We start from the raw sequence: 14,467 nt of genomic DNA, 5'->3' as shown, positions 1-14,467 counted from the left end.
GGGGTTGTAGAATAGAAGCAAACCCTAGCTGTTGGAAAATTAGAAATTATGGTTCTGAAATCAATTATGCAGAAAATATAAAGTCCATTAGAAATTATGGTTCTGAAATCAATTATAAAGTCTATTAAGATGTCGACTATGTGAACAAAAATCTACCTTCAACACTTTTATATTTCCTGATTCAAAGAGAGAGGGACAAAAACAAATAGGAAAAGAACTTATCTTTCGTTTATCAGCATCTCTTTAACACACACATTTTACCTGTGATTTTGGGTTTATATCTATTGTAATTTGAAATCAAATAGAAAAAATTGTAAAATTATAATTTGACATAAAAATTATAATTTTATAGCTTTTTAAAAATTTATTATATATATAATTAAATAGCTATTTGTTATGTGATATTGGTGTATTTGGTAATGTGGCTAAAACATTATTGGTTTAAAATTTGATAAAAAAAAATTAAAATTAATTTTTTTAGTTTTTTTATTTTAAAATATTGATTTGGAAAATAAATTTTAAAAAATAAAAAATTATTTTAATATGTTTTCAAGTAAAATAATAAATCAAAACGTACTTTAAAATATTTTTATTTTTACTAAAATCTAAAAAATATTGTTTAATGATTTTAATAAATTTGAATTAAAATTAAAAATAATTATTTTAATATATTTTTAAATAAAAAATATTATAATAAAACGGAATCACATACACGCACCAGAAAAGCTAAAGCTAAAATTAACTTTTCAAGTTTTGCCGCCAATCGATCACCCTCCTCTCTTTCCCTGCATCTCTGCCAAATCCAAATCCAAATCCAAATAAATAAATAAATAAAAACAAAGATTGTTGTGAATTTGAAAATGACATCAACAGTTCCTTTCCAAATAATCGACGACGACGACGTAACTTCTTCAATTCTGCTTCCTTAAACCTCCAATCCAGCAATCAATCTTTCACTAAATTCTCTCTCTCTAACTTCACTCACTCTGTCGCTTGCAGGAATTTGATTGGGAGGCAGCAGTCAGAGAAATCGATGCCGCTTGTGAAAGAGCAAATGACCCTTCATCTACTACAATTAATCAAGCTTCTTCTTCCAATTTTACCCCTCCCGTTAATATTCTTAATCATTCTTCTTATTATTCATGTACAAAGACTGGGACTTGCAAGCAATCCACGCTCGATAAGTTTATTGGCAGAGCGAGTCCACCGGTGAAGCCAACGGTTGAGGTCCGACATCATCAGGGTAATGGCATCATCAACAGTGATGGGAGGCCGTGTTGCGTTGAGATTGATGCCGAGGCAGCTAAAACTTGGATTTACCCAGGTCTTTATCACCTTTCTCTTTCAATGCTTCTTTTATTAATTTAGGGGGGTTTAGGCGAAAAAGGTGCTTCTTTTATTAATTTAGGGGGGTTTAGGCAAAAAAGGTGTTTGTGAAATTTTGGGTTTTGAAGGAATAATTTTATTGTTTTTAGAGATTTTTTTATTTTATTTTCTGGATGATAAATATGGCTATCGATTCTTATATTGCAGTCAATGTACCTCTCCGAGACTATCAATTAGCTATAACAAAGACCGCATTATTTACGAACACATTGGTTGCATTGCCAACTGGGCTCGGAAAGACGCTTATTGCTGCTGTTGTTATGTATAACTACTTCAGATGGTTTCCTGATGGTAAATCTCTCTACATGCTTCAGTAAATGCACAATTTTTTTATTAGAACCCAACTATAGTTTAAACCATAAAATGTCTTGGTTAATCGATTCAATCGGGTTCGGTTTATCATTAAAATAAAATAATTTAATTCGGTTTATTTTATTATTAAAATAATTGTTATCAGATTGATCTTTTGTCAATTCAATACAATGTAATTTGGTTTTTACTATCAATTGCATGGATGTTTCATCATATCTTGTAGATTTGATGGAAGGCTATGGGTTAGGGAAAAAATCTAGTGGTGAGTGAATTAGTACAATGAGTTTAACTTGAAAGCAGTTAATGCCGTGGGCTTCCTATGTTTGATAGGTTTGAATGTTTGATAGGTATGATGTGTATTCGTATTTCATTGCAGGTAAAATAGTTTTTGCTGCTCCTTCTCGACCGCTTGTGATGCAACAAATAGAAGCATGCCATAATATTGTGGGGATACCACAAGTAAGATGTTGAATTTAGTTGTCAATGGAATGCTTTGCTTACATATTGGTTTTCGGTTGGGAACTTTAGTTTGTCATGGTTCTTGTAATAAACTGATTGCAGGAGTGGACAATTGATATGACCGGCCAGGTATGCCCTACAAAAAGGGCATGTTTTTGGAAAACTAAACGAGTTTTCTTTGTTACTCCACAAGTGCTGGAAAAGGATATTCAATCTGGTAATATTCTTAGTAACGCCATAATACTCCTAACTACAAAAAGGTTACACCTTAATATATTTTATATGGAAACCATGTGAACATAAAATGGTTATGATATGTGAATTTTTTGAGTGAATAAGAATTTTGTTAAGGAAGATGGAAGACTTCGTTTGTTTTTTTTTTTTTCATACAGAACAAGAATTTTGTTAAGGAAGATGGAAGACTTTGTTTGTTTTTTTTTTCATACAGAATATGTGAAAATATATGTCCTGAGATTTCCAGCTGTCCTTGCATTGTATTTCTTTCGTTTATTCCATCAATAGTTTTCTCACATGGAGCAACTTTCAGGAACATGTCTGGCAAAACACTTGGTTTGTTTGGTAATTGATGAGGCTCATAGAGCATCAGGAAATTATTCTTACTGTGTAGCAATTCGCGAGGTTTGTTGCTCTATTTTCTTTAGTTTTTGTTGTTACTGGCAATAAATTACTGGTTTGAGATACTATTTGATAATCTTGTTTTGTAGTTGTTGGCCATACCAGTGCAAGTGAGAATATTAGCATTGACTGCGACTCCAGGATGTAAGTTACAGATAATCTCATTAGGTTCATTATAAAAGCAGCCACGACATCTGAAAACTTTTATGTTAAATGCAAATTGTTTAGCAAAACAGCCGGCTGTCCAGCATATCATTGATAACTTACAGATATCAGCTCTTGAATATCGTAATGAAAGTGATCCTGATGTCATTCCATATGTTCATGACAGAAAGATTGAACTAATTGAGGTATGGTCTGCTATGGCTCTTTGAAAAATTATTGTTGGATATTTGTATTTACTAATGAATTTGACATATTCTATGAAATGTTACTAGGTTGCATTGGGGAAAGAAGCTGTTGATATTAACAAACGGCTTTTGGAAGTGATACGTCCATATGTGGCAAGGCTTTCAACACTTGGACTTCTCCAGAATAGAGACTATCAAACAGTATGACTTGATAAATTACAAATTCGTTCAATTTTCTTCATTGTGTTAACTCTAGTATGCTAATGTTACTGCTTTCCTTTATTCAATAAATTCCCAGGCAATAATAACATTTCTTTCAATTTAGAGTGTGGTAGCTCCATTATCATTGTTATTTATCGACTGAAAGGAGTTATAATAAACAGTATGGATGACAGTTTCTTTTTAGGGCCTGCTCAGGCTTTATTAGCTATTTTAGCCATTGATCTAATAATTTATCGACTGAAAGGAGTTATAATAAACTGTATGGATGACAGTTTCTTTTTAGGGCCTGCTCAGGCTTTATTAGCTATTTTAGCCATTGATCTAATAAATTTTCAACCTTGAAAGTGCCACAATGGGCAATTAAAATGCCCAACAATTTCATGAATGGGAGCAGTTAGAAAAGAGGGAAAATTAGCATTTATTTGGAAATGTAGATCAGTTCTACATGGTACATTGAGGGGGAAAAGAAAGCAAATGAACTATATTATCCACCGGTGATGACCCCAAATGTTTTCTAGACATCCATTTTCAACATGAATATATACCTCCAAATATCATAAAAATCAGAAAGAAGCTAACTATTCAAATTTATGCAGTGAAAGTTATGTTTAGATTCCATAATTTAGTGCCATGCTTGATTCTATGGTAACTACGTTTATCTTAAGTAAAAAGTCTCATTATTGACTTTGAGCTAATTCAACAAGCCATTGTGTTTTTTTCTTTGCTGCTCCACTCCAAATGAGCAATACTTTAATAATTTTTTTTCCATGTTGGACTAATATTTCATTTTTAATAACAAAAAGTTTCTATGATAGTTTATGCTACAACGCTATCTACCTTGTTCTGGTCTTTGTTTAATGAAACCACAACTTCTTCTGGTTTTCTTACTTCGACATCAAAATATGACAGTTAAGCCCACCTGATTTACTCAACTCAAGAGATAAATTTCGCCGAGCACCTCCTCTGGACCTTCCCCAGAACAGATATGGAGAAATTGAAGCTTGTTTTGGAGGTCTTATTACTCTTTACCACATCCGTAAGCTCCTTTCAAGTCATGGAATAAGGCCAGCATATGAGATGCTGGAAGAAAAGTTGAAACAATGGTATCTTCTTGTGCATTCTCCACTCCAGCACTGCCTTGATCATTTAAACATTAGTTTCCATTGAGCAGTTTCTGCTTTTCATTGGATATGAAACATCATCAAAAAGTTCTTCATCTCCTGACCTTAGAAATCTATAAGTGTGGTATCTGTAACCATGAAATGTTTCGATGCTAGAAGATTATGTTGTTTAGATTGGAGGGTAGGCCATCGAGCTTTCTTGTATGGACTTGGGGTTCTCTGAGGATTTGAATTAAAGAGTTCTCCTTGTAAAAGATCCTTTAAGATTTAATGTTCTTCTCTAACTGAAAGCCCATACCCTCAGGTTACCAAGTAGAGATGTCCTGTATGATGATTTGACAATGGCAATGGTATTTGATTTGGTCATCTGAACTTCACCAAACAGTGCTTAGGCTGATGGGTGAAATTTTTAATGTGAACATATTTAATGTTGCTGCAGTATTAAAGGTCATTGATAGGTTGCCTTTTGTTATCCAGATGGCTTGGGCTGATCTAACTTGATTGCTGCAGGTCATTTGCAAGACTGATGGGTAAAAATGAAGATATTAGGAAAATAAAGCTTTTAATGCAACAAAGCTTGTCTCATGGTGCACCTAGTCCCAAATTGTCAAAAATGTTGGAAGTACTTGTTGACCATTTCAGTGAGTGGCATCCTCTTTCTTGAACATAAAAAAAATTGCAGTTTTGATTTGCATGCCAGTCTTTTTACTCCCCCTTTACACTTCTGCCTTACTATGTTGAACTTCACATATTATTTAGAAACTTCAATTGTCAGCTGTTAAGATTCACAATAGGAGGGGTCCCTGATCAAGCTGGAAAACTTGTGCTTTTAGGTTGTATTTTGTGGAAAAAAGGAACTTTAGGTGTTACGGACAAAATTTGGGTCTAAAGGAATTAAACTATGTTGCTGTTTGATAGATCAAATGCTGCAAACATTTGCAAAATCTAAATCTGCATGGAAACAAAAAGGAAGTTCATGCCATCACACCTAGGACAAGAAGGCAGTCACACCTTCATTCAAGCTTCAAACATCCTGAAAATTATTGTTAATTGACATTCTATTTGTTTGAAAGCATTACATTGACATGGAGGCATATCATTTTTAATTCTTGGTTTGACCTCAACATCTAACTAGAAAATGTAACTGCACTACTTGAACAAACAAATCAAAGACCAGAAATGAAAGGTTTCGCAACAGCATATAACTTTGACTTTTTAAATTTTGGGTATCTGTTGCTTCTTTCTCCAGCAAACCTGTAATCTACCAGTATACCTTTGATCTTTTGGATAAGAATTGGCGTAGTGAAGCTGAAATAGCCGCGACTCGACTTAAATGAGCAAGCAAGGATTATTTGGATGAAGTGGACATTTAAATGTCTATATGCATTGGTGTTGGATTGTAAATATGGATTTTGAAGAAAATAATTATTTTTTTCTTCAATGAAACTTGTTTATGATCATTCCTGTTTGTTGGATAGGAATTTTGAATGAAATAAGATTGTTGTTTGCAGTGGAACTTGGTTATGTTTTTCTTCTTCGGTGGATAGGAAATGTAGAGCAACATGCTCACACATGTTTGTATGTATTTATTCCATGGAGGATCAGCAATATTGTCTGGTTAATCGCAACTCAATTCCATGTTAGTCTCTATTTTGAAGAAATGGTTTTACAGTTTCGGTAGATTTTTCTTCTGTTGCCAAAGCTCAACAAGGTTGATTGATATAGAGCCAGTCATTTTAGGATCATCAAGACTCAGTTCCGAATTTATACTTATGCTGTTAATTTTACTTTCTAATGAATTGCTAGTTTTTAATCTTGAATTTTATGTCTTGTATTTCATTAAACTTGAAAATTTAATTATCTTCTGGTGAATATGATTGTCAAACATGTGGTTGCAGAAACTAAGGATCCACAAAACTCAAGGGTTATAATTTTCTCCAACTTCAGAGGAAGTGTAAGGTGAAAAGAATTTCTTAAGTTCATTTTTACTGTATTGCTTTATTCAATATTTCTAATTCTTTTATTGCGCATTCCTCGTCTTAGAAAAGTTTTCCTTGGGGTAACTATGTTGTTATTTAGGGATATAATGAACACATTAGCAACCATTGGAGATCTGGTTAAAGCAACTGAGTTTATTGGTCAAAGTTCAGGTTTGTAGCTCTATTCATTTTTATTTTTATTTTCCTTCTCATTTATTCCTTCCAAAAGGAACTACTGTCTTCTTTTAAATGTTGCAATGTGCCTTATTTTGTTCCTTTCCTTTTTCTTATGATTTATGGAATTGAATTGAACATGATAATCTATGTGGCAATCATTTATGAGATGTTAGTTACTGATAAAGTCATGCAGGAAAAGCATTGAAAGGCCAATCACAGAAAGTTCAACAGGCTGTATTGCAGGTATTTATGTTACATAGTATTTTCTAAGCTCCTTGCATTCACTTACTTCAATTGCTCACAGAAATTTCGAACTGGGGGATACAATGTAATTGTTGCAACATCAATTGGTGAAGAAGGCCTAGATATCATGGAAGTTGATCTTGTAGTATGTTTTGATGCTAATGTATCACCATTGAGAATGATTCAACGCATGGGAAGAACTGGAAGGAAGCATGATGGACGAGTTGATATCCTTTTTCATTTTCATTTTCATTCTGAAGACTGTAAAACTGTTTGCTTTTGCAGTTCCCTACGTTGCTTTCAATTAGATCCTTGACAAAGTTTCACTAGTTTTAGCTTGTGAAGGTTCTGAGTTGAAGGGTTACATGCGAAAGCAAGCAAACAGCAGGGCAATAAAGAAGCATATGCATAATGGGGGGATAAATAGCTTCAGTTTCCATTCTAGCTCAAGAATGGTGAGATCTGTTGGAAAGTTCTCTGGTTGTATCCCTTGTTGTTAATACTTTTATCTTCTTAAGCTAGAATTCTGTTATGTTTGTTTCAGATTCCTCATATTTTTAAACCAGAAGTCCAATTTGTTGAGCTGTCAATTGAACAATATGTTCCTCGTGGTAAGAAAGTGAAGGATGATAATAGCATTCAGACACCCGTTTTCAAAGAAAATCTAACTGTTGCAGAGACTGCTATACTTGCCAAGTATTTCCACCCCGGAAATACTTGGACACCATCTCTGATTGCCTTTCCTCGTTTCCAATCATTTCCATCCAGAGTGCACAGAGTAATGCATTCTCACCGTACGGAGATGCTGATTGACTCAATGCAACATTTGCAAGATCTCCCTTTTACTAGGGAATGCGGAGCTTTCTCTGCTGAGGTTTCCTTTCAAGCTTGGTTTCTTGACATTTTTTCTCCTTAATGTTGGATTCTATTGTTTATATGTTTGTATAATGGTTGTAGGATGAAGCCTCTTCACGTGAGTGCTTGGAAGCTAACCCTGTTCAAGAAGGGGATGATGTTAATGAAGGTAATCATCTTTTACAGCTCAAAATGCTTGTACGCCAAACATGATAGTCAATTAACTTTTTACAGTTTGTCATATAATATTGGCCAAATGTTGTAGGATGAAGCCTCTTCACGTAAGTGCTTGGAAGCTAACCCTGTTCAAGAAGGGGATAATGTCAATGAAGGTAATCATCTTTTACAGCTCAAAATGCTTGTACGCCAAACATGGTAGTTAATCAACATTTTGCAGTTTGTCATTTAATATAGGCCAAAGTGGTACAGAAAAAAATGAAGCAGTTAATTGTACAAATTTAATTAGTCGAAGGAGGTATATATTTAGTTATGCATTCAAGGAGATCTTTAATCTTTATATGTTCGTTCAAGACATTTACATTAATCATGCAAAACTAATACTGTCATAATAAATGGATTCGGGGGCCACAATTAAATCTCATATGTGTTTGTATGTCTGCACGCTTTGACTATTCCCTTTTGTGTGGAGGTACATATATTATCTGGTTTCTGCATTTTTCTCTGACCATATGTCTTTTTTTTTCCCTCTGCATGGAAATTTATAAGAAATGGATTCGGGGGCCACAATTAAATCTCATGTGTTTGTATGTTTGCACGCTTTGACTATTCCCTTTTCTGTGGATGTACATATATTACCTGGCTTCTGCATTTTTCTGACCATATGCCTTTTTTTTTTCCTCTGCATGGAAATTTACAAATTGTAAGACACTACTGTTTTCTGAATGTTCATGCTGCCTTCTCTGCATTTTGGGTGTGATCAGAGTATCTTCGGAAGCTGAAATATCTGATGACGAGGCAGATGACCTGGGAAACAGTTCAAATGATGATAGTTTCATAGATGACAGGATAAATCCAACAGTGGCAAGTGCTGATTCCAAAGCTAGCAGAGCTGACATGATGGCAGTTTACAGGTTTTTGACTCCCCGTCAGTCTATCTTGTGCGCATGTCCATGTGTGTTAGGGCTTAATCTAAGATATATATATATATAAACTGCAGTATTGGAATCTGAAAGTTCTAGTTATCTGTCAAGCTAGGTTGCATGCTTCATTTCGTTTTCTAGATGGTTATTTTAATAATCTCTTCATATACTATCTATTGGGATGAAACTGCTGAGTGTTAAATCTAATTGATGTCGTCATGCCACAGGCGTTCTTTGCTCAGCCAATCACCAATGGCAAGGGAATCTAGTTCTAGTGCCACCTTTACTCCTGATCACGGGGCGTCTACAAGTAGAATGAATGGAAGTGGGAGCTCCTCGGTCAAGACACCTCAAACTGATTCAGCCAATCAGTCTGCTGGAAGGGATTTAGGACCCTTCCAAATCAACCAAGAGAGGATCTCTGCAGCAAGGCCCTGTACAACCACTGATTTTGAGAGAGAGAACGAGACAAGATCAGAAACCAGGAAAGGAAATTTTAGTTTTTGTCAATCATCTATTCCTGTTCTGAACTTAGAGCAAAAGTTCTCTTCGCAGTCAGAGGTTCCAGAGAAAGCATCATTCCAGCAAGTTCCGGCAGACGAAATTGATGCCAATGAGGACATGTTCTATGATGATTTTTTTGCCACTCTTGATCTTGATGCTGTGGAAGCACAAGCTACATTACTTCCCAACCAACGATCAGACTTGTCCGTACAAAAGCAGGAAGTGATTCTAAAATCAGACCCACAAAGTTCCCCATCATTTGATCTTGGGATATTGTAATGCAGTGAAAATCTGTCTAGCTCGCCTCATACCTTCAAAGACTTGATGGAAGCAGGCATTTTGAAAATACTCTGGAAAGGTATAATCTGTCAAATAGTCCGACGCGAGATACGGCTGATTGGAAGTGTAGCATAGGTTCGTTTTAAAATATATTTTTATTTTTAAAAAATTATTTTTATCATCACATTAAAACAATTAAAAAATATTAATAAAAAAATTCAAATTTTAATCCAATGATGTTTTTGCCTACAGACGAACGTTTCTGCCACTGTTTGACTGAATATTCATTCGCTCTTGGTATGCTTTATTATCCTTTTGACATTTGAAAGAGTTGGTCTTAGTCATCTTTGTACTTTTTTAATTTAAAAATTGGCTCCATCAATGTTTGATATCTAAGATAGATGAGATAAAAGACACTTTCTCTCTTCTCGCTTAATTTTCTATGACATCATTATCTGATATGGTTTGGTGTACGAAGTTAACGTGGCAGTCCAAAAACGTGAAAGCTTTCTCATATAATTTTTGTAGCTTTCATTTATAATAGGATATTTTATATGATGTATAATTTTTATAAATTTTAATTTAACTAGAAGATTTTAAAAATCTTAGTTTTTTTTAGGGTTAGAATTTTATAGTCATAGAATTTAAAAGTTCCTTCAATTATTGTTTAAAATTTATTATATTTTTTTGTTGGTAATAAAATTATGAGTTAGGATTTTGTGTAGCAATCCTTTATTATAATTTTTTTTTTATTTTACTGTTTTTTTTTTCATGTTTTTATTTGTATCACTTGGTATCAAAGTTCAACAATTCTAATGGTTATTTGTTTGTTGTGTGTTGTTAAATAACCATAGTTGGAAAAAAACACACAATAGTATGTGAAAAAAAAAACAAGGAGAGATTCCCTCTTCAAATAGAAATATCTTGGAGTTCATGATAAAAAACATGTGGAGGCAAATTGTAGAATTGACTCATCAAATGGAAGAGAGACTTATGAGAAAAGGGTTTGAAGTTGATTGTGATCAAATTGAAAGGTTGGACTTCTACGTGGTAAGATGAATACACTAATGATTTCTATCAACCAATACCTAAGAATGATATGTTAGAAATGAAAGGGTAGTTGGTTGCCTGGTGGATTAAGATGGTACATTCAAGATGTGCTGTGTTTGCAATTTTTATGGAAAATTTCAAAAGCTTATCACAGAGTTTTGATCATAGAGAAACAATAAGTTGCAAGGATAACTGACAAAGGTGGTTTTTAATTTGACTAGAAGAAGAGAGGTGCGCACCAGTTTGTTCAATCTAAATAAGTAATTAAAAAACCATTTTTTTACAGCCAATTTAGTTTCTTTGATATAAAGAGCATACTGAAATAAACATTGATGGTTACGGTCATCTCACAACCAAGAAAAGGAAAATCTGAGTGCCCGGGACATCAATATTCTCTTTGAAAATCCTATCTAATCAAAGCGAATACATTCCTTTACTTTGATTACTTATTTGTTAATTGAATTGGTTAAATGACATTATTATGGGCTCTTTTCCTTTACGGCAACTAATTTGATTTTCTTAAAAGCTTCAAAAATTATCATAGTCTTTGTTGCTATGTCCAAAACTGTTGCGTAACTATTCTACAAGATAACAAATGAAATTTGTGTATTTACAAAAGGAAATGTATTAAACGTACATTATTGTACATTATTCTAACCTCTCGATCTTCGCTAAGAAAAATAAGTGCTACCACCACTGTGTCCCCCCCATTTCCTCCTCCAAAATTTCTATCATAGACTATGGCTAGAAATACCACAAGACATTAGGCATGAGTTATGCCATTTATGGGATAATTTCAGTGCTGTTACTTGTAATAATCATTAGTATGAGATGAGATCAAGCAATAGGTCATCAACCAAAAGATCAAGCACCCCATTCTCAATTCCCAAAGCAAGCTCTTGTTGCTCTTCCTCAAACTTGCTCCACCTGCCTTCCCTGTCCATATCTCTAACATAAACCTCCCTTTTATGCTCTAATTCCCATTCAACCCATAAGCTGTCTTCCCCATTTATCCAAGCTTTTGCATTTTTAAGCAATTCCACTTCAATCCTCTGTTTCCTATCCCCATACGTTCTTGTAGCAAATTCATCTCTAAAGAAGTCGAATAGTAGGTCCATGTTGTCACTGCAACATTCTAGGCCAGTTTCTTTCACATGTTTCAATAGTTTCCATGCCCTTTCTTCGACTTCATGAATTTCTTCTTCTTCTTCTCCTCCTTCTTCTTCTTCTTTTTTTTTTTTTTTTGTCTTTGTGACTGACATTGACTTATTATATACTTTAGACCCATATAAAATAACCAAGTGATACAAAAATTACAGCCATGTTTAGCTTAGCTAAATAAAATGATCACATTAATAACAGTAATTCAAGAGCACACAAGAAAACTAATAAAAAACTAAGAGGTGAGATATTTTTACCATGGATGCAGACTTAAGCTACTAAGAATGTTAATAATATAGTGATGTTTTTTCCCTTTGATTATTGGGAGTCTCAGTTGTATTAAGGAGGGTTTTTTTTTTTTCCATCTCTTTGTTCATTTGCTGACTTTTCTCCTTTATTTTCTTTTTGACACCACAATTATTCTTGTATTTTTTTTTTTTTTACGGAGGAAAAAAGAGAGGGGTGAGGAGATAAGGACTTGAAGAGAGAAGTTAGAAGCATGTTAGGAGAAAAGAATCAATGGTTCTCAAATGTTTTTGCACTATTATAGGCAAAAGACAGAGAGAGAAGGGAACAATGAGAAATGAAGGAGAAGAAATTAGATATTTTGCAATGTTAGAAGCAAAGGACAGAGAGATGGAAGCCGTCAACATCTTTAATTAGAGTGGTTTAGATAAATGTTTTTCATTCTTTATTGTAAAAATAAAATAAAAGGTATGATCTAGAGCTAAGATATTTCCATTCACCAGCCAGAACCTAGCCACATCCTTGCCTAAAATTAGCCTCCATTAACACCCATTGAGAAACAAGTGTGCCTTAACTAAAAACTAAACTTCTAAGGTTTAAACAAGTGTGCCTTAACTAAAAACTAAACAAGTCTACCTTAATTTGGGTCAGTTTCTTATGAGGTAAATTTCTAAGGTTTCTTGAAAAATCCTCATTTTCATGGTTTGTTAGCCATTATTCCTGTAATTTCTTTAAGGGATTTAAAATCTTTCCAAGTACAAAAATACTAAATTTACCTCCAAACAAGATTTTTTTGCATTGTTATTAAATTTTGTATAACAGTTTAAATGTGAAAAATTCCTACTCATTTCTTTGATTGGTATTTAGTTAGTTTATCAATTTTATAATCTGGACTATGAACTCTACCAAATCAAATTAATTTTTTTATTTTATTATATAATAAAAAATATCAAAATTAATTTATTAGTAATTTAATAATGAAGAATAAAATTCAATAAAAACCTCTCATATTAAATAATAAAATTTAAAAAATAAAAGATATAAAATAAACACAAAAAATTCACTTGGTCAATTTAATTTTTTATTATATAATAAAAATATAAAAAATAATTTTTTATTAATTCAATAAAAAATAAAATTAAATAAAAACTCCACTTTAAATAATGTACTTGAAAAAAAGAGCTCAAAAATATAAAATAACTAAAAAAAATCCAATCACGATGTACTAGACTTGATTCAAAGAGTAGGGGGTAGGTCTAAAAGAGACCCGTACGCCTGGCTCATCTATTTCTCTAGAAGAAAACCTGATGATAAAGCATATGTGTTCGTTTGTTATTTTTTTTACCCAAAAAAAAAGGCAATGAATTTCATTGTTTAAATAGTAATACTTAGTTGGTATGTCCTATAAAAAAAATTATCTTAATATAAATAAATATAAAAAAATAAATATTTTTAAAAAGTAAAAAAATATAATATTTAGGCAATTGGCTGGAGTGAATTTAATAAACTCTGTTAATTTAATAATATCATTAAAAAATAAAATATTGACAAAAAACAAAATAAACAAACAACAACAATTCAATACAAAAAATAAATGCTTATTTATTAATAAAGTAAAAATTAAATGAGAATATAATAATTTTATTAAAAAATATAAATATAAAAAATAAAATAAAAAAGTTTATTAATATTGACTTTTTAAACTATGACTCAAATTATAAGACCGAAAGTAGTCTATAAAAAGCATAAAAATAACATATTTTATTAAAATCATAAAAATAAATCAATAAAAAAATTCAAAATAAAAATAACATATTTTGTTTTCTTATTAATAATCTCTTAATTTTTTAATAAAATCATGATTTTTTTATTATAAACACTATTTTTAAATAAAAATATATTATGATTTCAAAAGGAAGTTTTTTAAAAAATATTAATATTTTTTTAATATTTTGTATTTGATTAAAGGAAAAAAAACTAATAAAAAATATAAAACATCCATCACAAAACTTAAAGAAAGTTTATTTCCATTGAATATTCATGAGGAATCTTTTTTTGCATGGTAGGTATATAGTCATTTTCGGTCGCATCCATCACAAAAATCCAGAGGCCAAATTCTTTAAAAGGAATCTGGTAGAATATATTAAAAAGCCTGTATTTTTGCCCAATTGTCAATTTCGGTCCCTGCATTTTCAGTTTTCATCAACAATAAAATTGGATTTGTTTTTGCAAAATTGAGATTTTATTTTGACATCACAATAATAGAAAACTAATTAAATCAAATTATCAACCAAAAATACCAGCTCATGTAGTGTATAAGGAAGCAATTAAAAAAATTATTTTAATATATTAATAAAAAAATAATCCTAAATCTGAATACCACTGCG

General features: G+C 32.2%; 1 protein-coding gene across 1 annotated transcript; it reads left to right on the top strand.

Moving 5' to 3' along the window:
- Window positions 1-708: 708 nt before the first annotated feature.
- LOC105108485 (putative ATP-dependent RNA helicase mfh2) lies at window positions 709-9,692 on the top strand. The gene is made up of 21 exons (XM_011002807.1): window positions 709-902; window positions 1,000-1,324; window positions 1,534-1,677; window positions 1,922-1,960; window positions 2,075-2,157; window positions 2,260-2,374; window positions 2,705-2,796; window positions 2,883-2,937; window positions 3,022-3,143; window positions 3,231-3,344; window positions 4,275-4,468; window positions 4,997-5,127; window positions 6,385-6,445; window positions 6,566-6,636; window positions 6,836-6,885; window positions 6,947-7,112; window positions 7,213-7,340; window positions 7,430-7,759; window positions 8,006-8,115; window positions 8,622-8,831; window positions 9,068-9,692. Exons 1-21 carry the CDS (start codon window positions 861-863, stop codon window positions 9,621-9,623), a joined length of 3,138 nt encoding a protein of 1,045 aa, XP_011001109.1. The 5' UTR covers window positions 709-860; the 3' UTR covers window positions 9,624-9,692.
- Window positions 9,693-14,467: the final 4,775 nt, after the last annotated feature.

The sequence above is a fragment of the Populus euphratica genome, unplaced genomic scaffold, assembly GCF_000495115.2.
Source record: "Populus euphratica unplaced genomic scaffold, PopEup_1.0 scaffold312.1, whole genome shotgun sequence".
In the NCBI taxonomy this organism is placed as follows: domain Eukaryota; kingdom Viridiplantae; phylum Streptophyta; class Magnoliopsida; order Malpighiales; family Salicaceae; genus Populus; species Populus euphratica.
This window is presented reverse-complemented; position numbering and strand designations above follow the sequence as displayed.

What these genes read in the sequence shown, in the direction of transcription:
- LOC105108485 (XM_011002807.1), top strand. Translation starts at nt 861, where the DNA reads ATGACATCAACAGTTCCTTTCCAAATAATCGACGACGACGAC. An exon ending in GTTAGGGAAAAAATCTAGTG is followed by an intron (nt 1,961 to 2,074) that starts GTGAGTGAATTA and finishes ATTTCATTGCAG; the next exon opens with GTAAAATAGTTTTTGCTGCT. An exon ending in GCGGAGCTTTCTCTGCTGAG is followed by an intron (nt 7,760 to 8,005) that starts GTTTCCTTTCAA and finishes CAAATGTTGTAG; the next exon opens with GATGAAGCCTCTTCACGTAA.